The sequence below is a fragment of the Gadus macrocephalus genome, chromosome 6, assembly GCF_031168955.1.
Source record: "Gadus macrocephalus chromosome 6, ASM3116895v1".
Taxonomy (NCBI): Eukaryota; Metazoa; Chordata; class Actinopteri; order Gadiformes; family Gadidae; genus Gadus; species Gadus macrocephalus.
In genome coordinates, this window is record NC_082387.1 from 2,668,805 (window position 1) to 2,682,002 (window position 13,198).

Here is a 13,198-nt window from a genome sequence, read left to right on the forward strand (position 1 = left end):
ACGGTTGATCACAGAGTTGGCGTGTGACGTTCCCATGGATGACACGCCCCCTCCCTTCAACCCTCAGCCGAAACCGGATATTTACGTCAGAGCTCAGATATGACCTCGCTGAAACTGTTCCGCAGCTGATTCACAAACTTGAGTTAACTTTGCTTTTGTTGTAGCGTTACAAGTTTTATAGAGCATAGTTGTTGCCGGTTGACCAGCAAGTCTACAGGAATTAAAGGTTGGTTAATACTGCACATTTCTATCGGTAAATGTCACTTTCCTGGTTTCCTGTATAGCAATACCTGTTCGCAAACAGGGAAGGGCTGTGGGCATTGTACAGTAGGACATTTGGAGGGTATAATAACACCCGAAAGTGCGCGCATGAATTTGAACTTAAAATACCTTATATGCAAACAGATGATCGCTCAGTAACGAGAAGAGGTCTGCCCGTCTGAAGACACCGCCAGGTCTGCCCGTCTGAAGAAACCGAGAGGTCTTCCCGTCGGAAGACACTGAGGTAGTACTCCCTGCGAGTCGACCTGGATTGTCAGGGTGTTGCAACCAACGCGTATGGTAAGTGAAAACAATGTTTTATTTATGTGAATGTTTTTTTATTAGATATTAAGTGGCAAATTACCTAAACATTGTTTTATTGAAGTCTTGTGATCCAATAAATAAATCACAGCTTAAATTAAATTTATGGTGATCATATATTTGTATTGTTGCTGATAAGAGCTATTTTATGCTTAACAAAATATTGTAGGCTATATTTTAATTTAGGTTATTCTAACAATATCAATCAACAAAGGTCTGATATCTTGTCCTACTTTTGAGATGCACTCTTTTCAGATCTACAGTTTCTTTAATTGTTTTTTGGAATAAACCTTACAGTAGCATAAGCAACAAGAAGAGAAGCATAATGAATGGAAATATGGATACTATCCACCATATGCAAATATTTTATTAATAGTATGTTATGTCTTGTTATGAGCATAAAAACGGACAAAGACAAGATTAACCTGTTTGTGTCACTGGTTTAACAACATCATTAGTGACTGACTCACCGGAGTGGGCAGTGTTCCTTTGTCAAAAAGTGACATGCTGTAAAGTTCACGTTTTATTTATCTCGCAGGCTTAATCCTCTTTATAGAGATAGACTACAACCAGTTGCAAGTACCCCGCTGCTGACATTATTTGGCCATCCTTATGGAAGTACCAAACAAATGTACAAATGTGAATGATCTTTATTTGTCAAAGTACAGGTACGGGTACATCAAAATTCCGGAGAGCTCCCCCCTGGTGCTTAAAAAAGAGAGGACAAGGAACATATGTAATCGTATCTTTTATGTATAATCATTTTTTCCCAGTGTCCTATCTCAGGTTCAGCAACAAAGGACAGGACAGATTGCTACAGTAGAGATCAGATGGGACAGAGGGTAGAGCTGTAACCTAATGTGTTTGATTTTTATAGTTTGGCCTATAATCTACTAATCAACTCTGCTACAAACAAAATACCATATTTTTTTACCCTCACTGACACAAGACCCTGCTACTTTTCATTGTTCGTTATGAAAAAAGCATATGAATTACATATATGCGTAATTTGACTGCTATATTCAACAAACTACTCTTTATTATCACAGATGTAACTATGGAAGCTGGAAGAGCAAGATCTCTCTGTCATGTTGGCAGTCTTATAAGGAGCAGATCGGAGGGGACATTGATTGAACCGGACGATGACACACGCAACAAATCAAATGGTGAATTGCTTGTACTTGAACTCTATCCGTCTGTTTCATCAAAGAGAAATCCTTAAAGGTTTTCCTGTTTTACAGGTATTTTTGCATCCCAAGCAACCAAGCATTCTGAATGTACAGTTTCACAACCAAAGGTCACACCTCTATTGGGAACATTAAATCCATTCTGGAACAAACTTGCTGGATCCAATCCTTTCTTAGATTACATGGTGCATGGCAGCACAGAGAAAAATCTGTTCAACGTATCAAATGCAAAACAGGATCCTGACAACTTAAAAGACATCAATAATGAAGATTCAGTTAGCACATCTTCAGATGAGGGCAATGTGGGGAACCGGCTGAAATACAAACACAAGGTTAGGAACGGACCTGGAAGATGGAGAAGTGCCTCAGATATTTTGGATGAACTTGAGAGAAAGGAATCAAAACTAGAAAAATACCACAAACCACCCCAGCCCATTTTGAACCCAGACTTTGAGTGGCTAAAAAATGACAGGGAAGCATATAAGATGGCCTGGCTGAGCCACAGGCAGCTAACCAGGTCATGTCTTGACCTGGGATTGATGAGCCAAAGTCCTGGATGGGCTCAAACACAGGCCACTGACGCTATGGCTGCCTGCAAGATTGACCACAATGGAGGCGTGGTCAGTTTACCAGACTCACAAAATAGTATCTGTATCCCAGAGGGTCACGTTCATCCAGGGGAGGTTCAAGAAGTTTCATTCAAAGTTAACCTTGACCCTCCTCATTGTCTCAACACCCTTTACACAGCCACCATGAGTCCACTTTTGGAAGTGAGGCTCAGCAACCTGAACACCAAGGAAGGGATCACCCTGGAGCTGAAACTAGATGGAATTGTAAAGAACGATCCTTTGAGTCAAGTGATGACCACACTGGTAGGTCTCATATCTGACAAGAAAGAGGGGCCTTATGGCAAGGTCAACGACTGTTTCATTCAGGAGAACGTCATGCAGATAAAGCTGCACCATTTTAGGAACCATTTTTATGCTATCGCCGCTGCAGAGGCCACTGATATCCAGTTCCCTGCAACATCAGTATGGGACTACCTTGATCATACGTTTATGGTTGCTGTATATGGTCCCAGGTACATTCACCCATCTTTCAAGGCGGTAATGGTTGTCTCCCGTCACAATGATATTCCACCAAGGCTTCCATTTCCAGACATCCGGGAAGGCAACAAAAACCTGCCCCCAGTTGTGCTGCATCTCTGGGGAAAACATCAGCTTAAGATCGAAACATTTGAAGATCTACTTGTTGACATTGGCATCACAAATTCAACATTTAACATAAAAGCTGAAGACGAACGAAAAGAAGTCAAACCAAGTAAACTTAAATTGGGGAAGTTTTTGCATTTTCCATTTGAATTATCCCATTCTGGGAATGCACAACTGACTTGCTTCAACATAGATTTACAATTGCAGGACTCAAACTCTGTTACCATCGCACATTTCCAGGTGTCTTCCCCAACAGCTGCACCTGTACGGTCAGAAAAAGTAGCTCCTAAGCAACTGGCCAGACGAATGGAGATGGCGAGATCTTCATCTATTCCTGAAGAAGTATTTCCAGAATCACATAAATTCCAGGTCAAATCTGTGAACCTTAAGTGGTACGGGGTGGCCCTAAAGTCTGTGCTCCGTCAGCCTAGGATGGAGTACCTTCTGGAGTATTTCAAAGGGGACACTTTGGCACTCCTCTCCAGAGAAATGGTTAGGTCAATTGGAAACTTTAAAGAAAAGCAGTGGTACATTGGATTCTGCAGAGGAAGGACGGGCTTAATTCATTGCAAAAACATTAAGATAATTACCAGAGAGCAAGTGCTGGACTTTACTGGTATAAATATCACCACAGATGTCCTTTTGTACAACATGACACTGCCCTTCAAAAAATTAACTTACATGTACTCAGCCATCCAGACCTTGGTGACTTCACAAATAACCAGCTGGAGAACCTTTGCTGATGCCCTGGGATACTCCAACCTTTCCTTGGATGCCATTACCCATAGGCATACGGAAAACGAGGCAGACAAGGTTGCGTGTGTACTGGAAAAGCTGAAGGAAGATTGTCATGCAGAGAAAAGCAGAAGAAAGTTCCAACACGAACTCATGATTGTAAGTATATATATCGGTGAGGTGTCTTTATTTCGGGCGAAACTGTGCAGATTGGTGGCAAATTAAACTGGTTACGTAACCAGCTGTAGCTGGTTACACAGGTACGAATTATTAATCTTCTGTCAATGTTTTCTTCTTTTCTTGAAAGCATTTCATCAGCTCTACTAACATCTGCCACTTGTTTACTTTTCTTTATTGTCGTTGTCATTAAAGGGTCTTTTGAAGATGGACTATGTCAGTCTGGTGGCACTGTTAATGAAGAATACAGTCATCTTGTCCACTGCAGTCGAACTGGGTATAAGATGGAGGGAGCTGGCTGAGAAATTTGGAAAACTCAACAGTGCTCAAATAGCAAACTATGAGGCTCCACATGCAGGGAAGACTGGGGAAATCAACGCCCAGGTCAGTTAGCTCCTCAGTGACTAATATTTAATATTATCAATATATACAGTGTTATTTAGTTTTTCCCTATTTGCTTCCTGTGAGTCTTTAATTCTCTTTTCTTGTAGTCCATGTGGAAACCTGCCTATGACTTTCTGTATTCCTGGAGCATGCGCTATGGGGACAGCTATAAAGACATGATCCAGGATCTCCACCTAATTCTGGACAAAATGAAGAACCCTGTTACTAGACAGTGGAGGCAGCTCACTGGAGCACTCATCACAGTGAATTGTCTCGAAGCTCTCAGATTCTCTGAATACCCTTAAAATCTAGAATGTTCTGTATGTACCCATATTGTGAGCTGTTAATGTGGCTCTTAAGGCATATATTTAATTGAATACACTTTCATTCAAACAGGAATGAGCATGAAAATTAAATATCTTATATACTGTATGCACACATACACTGATAGACTGGAAAAAAGTTTGTAAATTTTGGAAATCCTGTAACTGTTCTCAAATGCATGGCTAGTCCAGTGATCACCATAAAATTGTAACAAAGAGAATACTTCCATAGCTCACAAGTTTATAAAACAGGGAGAACATTGTATGCACTGAATATGTCGGACATAAGGTCTAAGTGCTGAATAGTGGTTGAATGTTGATTAATGCATTATTTAATGTTACATTGTCAATATGCCAAATATTGTAAAACAGCTAGGAAAGATGCAGCCTGCCTGTGTCCGGTATTTTATTATTCATTACCTATCGTTATCTAATTTTAGTCAACTGTATATAGCATTAATGTACCGTCGGTGTTTATATTTTTTTAATACATAGCTATTGTTTAATTACTTAGGGTTACGGTTAGAATGTTTTCTAATATGGATTTTTTTCACGGAGAAGTAAACAAAGATCAACAAATATAACTATAATTCATCTTTTTATTTATTGTCAATTAAAAACAATGATAAAAAATGTCTTAAAACAGAAAACTGAAGCTTCCTGTTCCACTACATTTGTGCTTGCTTGCTTTATTTATTTTTTTCCGTTAATTCAAGCCAGATCCATCTGAAAGCATTGTTTTGGATCAATATCATAGTAAGTAAAGCACACTGTTAAAACCTGGAGTACCTCCTGTACAAAAAATGCACTTGACATTAACTCTTTAGAGGAAAGCATTAAAAAATAACTAATCACAAGTCCTTTGTCCCAACCAGGTAAATCAGAAATCAGAAAATGGACACAAAAAAACGACAAAGGGAATCTTTGTCGTTTTTTAGTGTCCATTTTCTCAGGGTTTATAATAACTTACGGTACTTTCTTTCTTCAATCTAAAATGGGAGAAAATACTCTCCTTAAGCTAAACTAAAAATCGAAATTATAAGCGAGAAATCTGAAACGGTTAGGCACATTGAATTAGCAATCATGTGTAGGGCTGCAACAACGAATCGATAAAAATCTATTGCTAAATGCGTTGGCAACGAATTTGGTCGTCGATTCGCTGCGTTGCGCGATTAATAAGTTAAGGTATGAACACACCAAACGCGTACCCCGCGTATAGACGCGTATAAAATCGGCAATTTTTCCATAGGGAACCATTGGTTTACGCGCGTATGAGCTGCGTACATGCGTTACATGCGCTAAAGCAAAATTTTACCCGCGTTAGCGGTGTATGAGCTGCGTATATATACGGGCGTACATATACGCGCGTTCATATACGCGCGTTCATATACGCGCGTACGCGAGGAGTTCAAAAAATTTAACTTTTTACGCTCATACGCATGACGATTAGCCGCGTTGCCCAATCAGCGTTGAGCTTGACCCGACGTCACTGGCAGAGAGTAGTGACGCTTGCACAGAAGCATACGGCCGACATCTTTCTTTATTCTGGGTGGAAATAGTAACATAGTTACGCCATTAAATGCGTTTATGTAAACATTTTTAGCGAGTAATGTGCATTTTACTTTCATAATGTTCGCTCGGTGAATGTGAAGGATGTTTGGTTTGATAGTTATGACGCTCCGTTCACTTGCATGGACAGAGTCTCTGGTTGCTAAGCAACCTCAACGTCTTGGCGGACTATATCTCTGCTGATCAACACTACGAATGCTGGAAACACACCAGACACACCATGTGAAGTTATTTAACCCGATTATTGTTATTTATATCTGAGATTATTTAATCTAACCCAATCCAAGCTCTATCATGCACCCAAACACGGCGGCGTTTGGGTTTCCTTCCTCGGACTCCTAAATCCAGCGCAGCCACAGGCGCGTAGCTGCGTACGTAGGACCATTTTTGACACAAAATGGTCAAGCAACATTTTAGCTGCGTTACGCGCGTTAATCTTACGCGAGTACGCGTTTGGTGTGTTCGTACCATTACTCGTAGGCGCAGCACTGTTTACAGCCAGCCGCCGACAGGTTGGTTCATGGTTCATGCACGCCCACAGCGAGCTTTAGTGTGAGCGACCACAGCTTGTATTTTGGTCATATCTTAAAACTGGACTGTAGGCCTACATAAAAGTGTTGTACCTTCACTGTCTTTGGGTTAAAAAAACTCCTTCACCTCAGTATCCGTCTAGTCCAACCGAAAACTCTGTCAGCTGCTGCTGCTGCAGACGTTGTGCAGACGGGCTCGGAGTCGGCACCGCGTGCATCAGCACCGCGTGAACAGTCATTCAAAGCAGCGGTAGTAATCACACAACCGGACGGTGTAGAAAGTCCCGTTAGTTAAAAATAGTAATGCCGTTTTTAAATCCATGTTAAAATCGGCAGGATATAGAGCTAGTTAGCCAAAAAAAAAAAACTAACCAATGGTCACAAACAGTGTCAAATGTGATTCAGGTCGGCTCAGAGTAATATGATTGATGCGTTCAAATGCAACAGAAAAAACACAATAATAATTGAGATTTTGGTGAAAACTTGTTTTCCTAGTAATATAAAATAGTTAGTAAAGATTGAATTATGACCTGTTTAATGTCCTATCTTGAACTATCATCATCTTATCATCAATTAAAGCAATATTACAAGTTCTATTTCAAGGAGTCTCGAAAATGGTATCAATAGGTTTGACTGGTTAACCATGGACATCCCTTATATACATATAAAAGTATATCATACATTGTATGTTTTTTTTTGTGTTATCCCAGTTATGTTTTTTTTATTTTTTTATTATTTAATATTACTTTTAATAGTTCCGGGACGTTGGATCAATAACCTGGTGTTTTACACTTCAGTCTGCACTGTGAATTTGAAGTAATGTTCAGTTTTTGAATAAAGATGCGGCAATTCCAAATGTTTCTTTTTTTTATCCGATTAATCGAAAAAATAATCGACCGATTAATCGATTATTAAAATAATCGTTAGTTGCAGCCCTAATCATGTGGAAGGACTGGTTCTCTGAAAGTTAACACTGAAATAAAGCAGTGAAAACTTCATTACATGCTTTCAAAATACTTTTGTAAAGGAATGCATCTTATTGTTTTTAGTTTTTTTATTGTGAAGGCAACTCATGATGAAAATGTTGAAATTGGAAAGCAGGTTCTTGAAAATCCTGAAAGTTTTTTTCTAGTATGTGTGAAAAAAAGAGTGACATTGTTCAGGAGAATGGGGACACTATTATTACAGAACCAGCAGAGAGTGTCTACCCTGGGCCCAGCTCTGCTGCAGTAGAGCAGAGTGACAGTGAGGGTGGGTTGATGGAGGAGGAAGACAGTAGGTGTAAGCCCCTTCTTAAAAGGAAACAGGCCAGTGAAACCTGTGGCTCTAAAGCAAAGAAAACAGCAGATAAGGAGGTGCAGACAGAGTCTAGTGGTGAAGAGACAGAGTCTAGTGAGGAGGAGGAGGAGGAGGAGGAGGAGGAGGAGATGGAGGACTGTGTAACAGACAGCCAGCCCCTCACTGACTCACCACTGGCTTCTGCTTCACAGCTGGATGGGATGTACTCAGTACATAGTATTGTAGCTGTCATGATATGTATAAATGCAGATCATGTGTAAGCCACTGGTGGCGCTAGAGTTGAATAAACTACCACAAGATGGTTGCAACAGCTGGCTGAGTGGTGTGTCTGTTTACTTTAGATCAACAACATAACATGGTGTCAGAAGTAAAAGGAAAAACACTAACGAGGATTTGCAAGGTATTGCAAACATGGAAGGACTTAAGCCGCCCGCTGGACTTGATCTACTGCACGGTAACCTGTCAGAAAACTGGAGGAGATTTAGCCAGAGTTTTGAGCTGTATTTAACAGCTGCTGGGGGCGCGAGCAAGTCAGCTAAGGTACAGTCCTCACTATTTCTTCATATAGCCGGCGAAGAGGCGGTGGAAGTGTACAATACCTTCACATTTGACGAGGAGGATGATAGGCTTAAACTGGCGATAATTCTGGAAAAATTTGAAGAATAATGCAACCCCAGAAAGAATATAACCTATGAAAGGTACAAATTTTTCACGTGTGTGCAAGGGGACACGTCATTTAACCAATACCTTACAGAGTTAAAACTAAAGGCAAAGTCATGTGAATTCGCACAGTTAAGAGAGTCCCTTATCAGAGATCGAGTTGTCTGTGGAATCACGTCTGATACGTTGAGAGAGCAATTGTTACGTGAAGTTGACATTTCTCTTGAAAAGGCAGCACAGCTGTGCCTCGCGGCAGAAACAACAAAAGTACAAATAAAACAAATGCATGAAGAGGATCACAATGCGCAATCCTTTGCAAGTGAAAGCAAGGACATAGATGCAGTGAGGCACAAGCAGACACGCGATAAAGAATACCGAAATAAAACCCAAGTAAGCATGCAAGACAAGGGTCGCACGTTTTATTGCACAAGATGTGGAACTGAGCATGTATCACGAAAATGCCCGGCTTTTGGCAAACAATGTAAGAACTGTGAGAAAATGAACCACTTTGCCAAGGTGTGTAGGTCGATGAAGACAGTGTACTCAGTAGATGATGACGACACAGATCAACAAGCAAGTCTGTTCCTTGGTGTTGTGAATGCAAAGACACAGAGACAGACAGATGAATGGACTGTTGAATTAAAATTGGATCACAAACAAGTCAAATTCAAACTTGATACTGGTGCACAGGCCAATGTAATTCCTTTCAGTCTCTTGCAAAGAATAGGGAAAAAGAACATACTACGACCAACAAATGTGAAACTTTCAACGTACACTGGAGACAAAATACCAGTGAAGGGAAAGTGCAAATGGAGCGTGAAATACAAAAAGAAAGCATTTAATCTGGAATTCATTGTTGTAAAATCAGATGCCAAACCAATACTTGGGATTCAGGCATGTGAAGAAATGGGGCTAATCAAGAGAGTTATGGCACTAAATAAAAGTGACAAAATGGATATCTTCAAGGAGTATGCTGATGTGTTTGAGGGACTAGGCTGCCTAGAGGGAGAACACACTATTCAAATTGATGAAGGCGTGACACCAAAAGTGCACCCACCTAGGAAAATTCCTGTCACTTTGAGAGAAAAACTAAAAACAGAATTGAACAGAATGGAAAAAATGAAAGTGATTGTAAAAATCGAAGAGCCAACTCAGTGGGTCAACCCTATTGTTATCGTTGAAAAGCCTAATGGAAAACTAAGAATTTGCTTAGATCCACGTGATCTTAACACAGCAGTAATGAGGGAACACTACCAGCTACCAACAGTTGAGGAAATAACCTGCAGACTCTCAGAAGCCAAATACTTCACAGTGCTGGACGCAAGCTCAGGGTTTTGGCAACTCAAACTAGACGAAGCCAGCACTCGCCTCTGTACATTCAACACTCCCTTTGGTCGTTATAGATTCCTCAGACTTCCATTTGGAATTAATTCGGCTCCTGAGGTGTTCCACAGGACAGTGAGACAGCTGTTTGAAGGAATTGAAGGTGTTGAAACATACATAGATGACCTCTTGGTTTGGGGTGAGACAAAAGAGCTGCATGACTGCAGATTGAGACAAGTGCTGGAGATAGCAAGAGCCAAGAATTTCAAGCTGAATAAAGAAAAATGCAAGGTGGGCCTAGAGGAAATCAAATACCTGGGTCATATCTTCACAAAAGACGGTTTGAAACCTCATCAGACCAAGATTGAGGCTATTCTGAAAATGCCAACTCCAGAATGCAAGAAAGATGTGGAACGATTTCTGGGCGTAGTCACATATCTCGCAAAGTTCATTCCAAACATGTCCAAGCATACTGAGCCATTGCGGGGATTGACCAGAGACGATGTTGAATGGCAGTGGAAAGCTGAACAGCAGCAGGCATTCAGCACAATGAAAACGATGCTCACTGAAGCTCCTGTGCTCAGATACTATGATGTCAAGCTCCCCGTAACGCTGTCAGTGGATACATCAAAAAGTGGACTTGGAGCCATTCTACTTCAAGAGCTCAAGCCAGTCGCTTATGCATCGCGCGCACTGACAGAGACTGAGCAGCGCTACGCGCAAATAGAAAAGGAGATGTTAGCAATTGTGTTCGGAGCAGAGCGTTTTCATCAGTACATTTACGGAAGAGAAATGGATGTGCAGTCGGATCACAAACCACTTGAAGTGATAATGAAAAAAACACTGAGCAGTGCTCCAGCTAGAATACAGAGACTTTTAATGAGACTGCAGAAATACCAGGTGAATGTACAGTACAAGCCAGGAAAGGAGATGTACATTGCAGATGCATTATCCAGAGCTTACTTACCAGTGACCAGCTCTCCAGATAAAGACATTGAAGCGCAGGTGCACATGGTGATCTCCAATTTACCCGTGTCAAAAGAGAAATTGGAGGAATTCAGAAAGGAAACAACAAATGATGTGACACTGACTAAACTCGTTGAAACTGTTCTTAATGGATGGCCAGAAACCAGGAGCCAAGCTGCCCAAGAAATACGAGCGTATTGGAACTTCAGAGAAGAGATCTCAGTTGTGAATGGAGTTCTGTACAAGGGAGAACGACTCATCGTTCCGGCAGCAATGAGAGGAGAAATGTTAAAGCGCATCCATGAAAGTCACTTGGGCATTGAAAGCTGCAGGCGGAGAGCAAGAGAAGTCCTTTTTTGGCCTGGAATGTCGGAAAAAATCGCAGAGATGGTGAACAGGTGTGACGTGTGCAGGACATATCAGAAATGTCAAACTAAAGAGCCACTACAACCACACAGTGTTCCAGAAAGACCCTGGCAGAAGATAGGTGTTGACCTATTCACCTTTAGCCAGCAGGAGTATTTACTACTGGTGGATTACTATTCTAAGTTCATAGAGGTGGAGTGGTTGAAGTCAGACACAAGAAGTGCAACAATCATCACACATCTGAAGTCACAGTTCGCCAGACATGGCATTCCTGAAATAGTGATCTCAGATAACGGACCACAGTTCAGCTCTCGTGAGTTCCAAGCCTTTGCAAAAGAGTGGGAGTTCAGTCACCAAACTTCAAGCCCCTACCATGCGCAGTCTAATGGAATGGCAGAAAGAGGAATACAGACTATCAAACTCATGCTTAAAAAATCGAAAGCTGATGGAAAAGATCCATATCTGTCGTTGCTGAGTCTGAGGAGTACACCTCTGGAGGATGTCGGAGTGTCACCAGCCCAGCTGTTGATGGGTCGACGTTTGAGAACAAGACTTCCGACGACATCCCAGATGCTGAAACCTCAAATGGTCACAAGTACAGTACAACAGGTGTTTGAAACAAGACAACAGAAACAGAAAGAATATTTCGATCAAGGAGCCAGAGCACTCCAGAAACTTGAGGTTGGCGACAATGTCAGAATCTGGCAGGAAGGATTATGGAATCCAGCCCAGGTAACGGGACTTTCTGACCAGCCAAGATCATATGTAGTCCAGACACCTGGGGGACAAGTATACAGAAGAAACAGAAAGTATCTGATGCAGTCCAAGGAACTGAGTAACACACTAAAGGACACCAACAAACAAGATGTGACTCAACAGGATGTGCATGACAGTACAGAGAAAAAGCATGAAATGGACATTCAAAAGAAAACATCAGGAAGTAATTCTAGTCCTACAAAGCTTTCAAGTCTACCTGTTACAACAGCAAGTGGACGAATTGTCTCAAAGCCAAGAAGATTAATCGAGGAGTACTAGGATTATTATTATTATTTTATTTTTTCATGTTTGAGCAGTTGTTTAGCCTAATGAAAAAAAAAAAAGGAAAATAAAGAGGATGTCATGATATGTATAAATGCAGATCATGTGTAAGCCACTGGTGGCGCTAGAGTTGAATAAACTACCACAAGATGGTTGCAACAGCTGGCTGAGTGGTGTGTCTGTTTACTTTAGATCAACAACATAACAGTAGCGGCCGCGTTGTCAGAATCACACATTGCTACACCCCTTTCCAGTAAAACACACTTCCATTCAAGGCTTCCTCCGTCATCCACCCCCATTCATCTCCTACTCCAATGGAAATCAACTGCCCACCGATTCTGCGCAGTTTAAAAAGTCCGTCCTCCAAGCAGGAAAAGGGGGTAGCGAGTGCAAGTCACCGTAAAAGGAGAGTCTGTGTAGAAGAAGTGGGACCACGGCGTTAAGCGTCTTGTTTGAAGTCTGCGTTATAATCAGCTTTGCAACCTTGTCCTGGGAGTTTCGTCGGCACGTCGGCGATTGCCTGCATGTGAATGTCGTCATTCCCCAACCGGACGTTGCTTCATGGGCACCTGAACCTCACAACTGACTGACTCTGACTCTGACTAATGCTATCAACTTCGGTACCGTGAGTACCCGGTGTGTATTTTTGTTTTGGGTGGGTTGCTACACCGGGTCGAGAGACGCTGGTTATTGTGATTTATTTCCTTATTTTTCGCGGTAATACCCGAAACAGACTTTTCTATTGGAGTTCGCGGTAAAACCCGAAACGGATTTTTCCCCAAATGGATTAAAAATGGGATTAAACGACTGATGCGTACGCACGCTGCATTTATTTTCTTCTTGTTTGT

General features: G+C 41.4%; 1 protein-coding gene across 5 annotated transcripts; it reads left to right on the forward strand.

Moving 5' to 3' along the window:
- Positions 1-5,249, forward strand: macc1 (MET transcriptional regulator MACC1). 5 transcript variants are annotated; one of them, XM_060053615.1, is made up of 6 exons: positions 1-226; positions 406-561; positions 1,632-1,748; positions 1,824-3,874; positions 4,088-4,276; positions 4,384-5,249. In XM_060053615.1, the coding sequence occupies exons 3-6, from the start codon at positions 1,640-1,642 to the stop codon at positions 4,579-4,581; spliced, it is 2,547 nt and encodes an 848-aa protein (XP_059909598.1). In that variant the 5' UTR covers positions 1-226; positions 406-561; positions 1,632-1,639; the 3' UTR covers positions 4,582-5,249. The 5 variants fall into 5 exon arrangements, with proteins under 5 accessions (XP_059909598.1, XP_059909602.1, XP_059909599.1 ...); XM_060053619.1 differs by having other exon boundaries at positions 16-226; positions 3,221-3,874; XM_060053616.1 differs by lacking the exons at positions 1-226; positions 406-561 and having other exon boundaries at positions 1,824-2,641; positions 3,221-3,874.
- Positions 5,250-13,198: the final 7,949 nt, after the last annotated feature.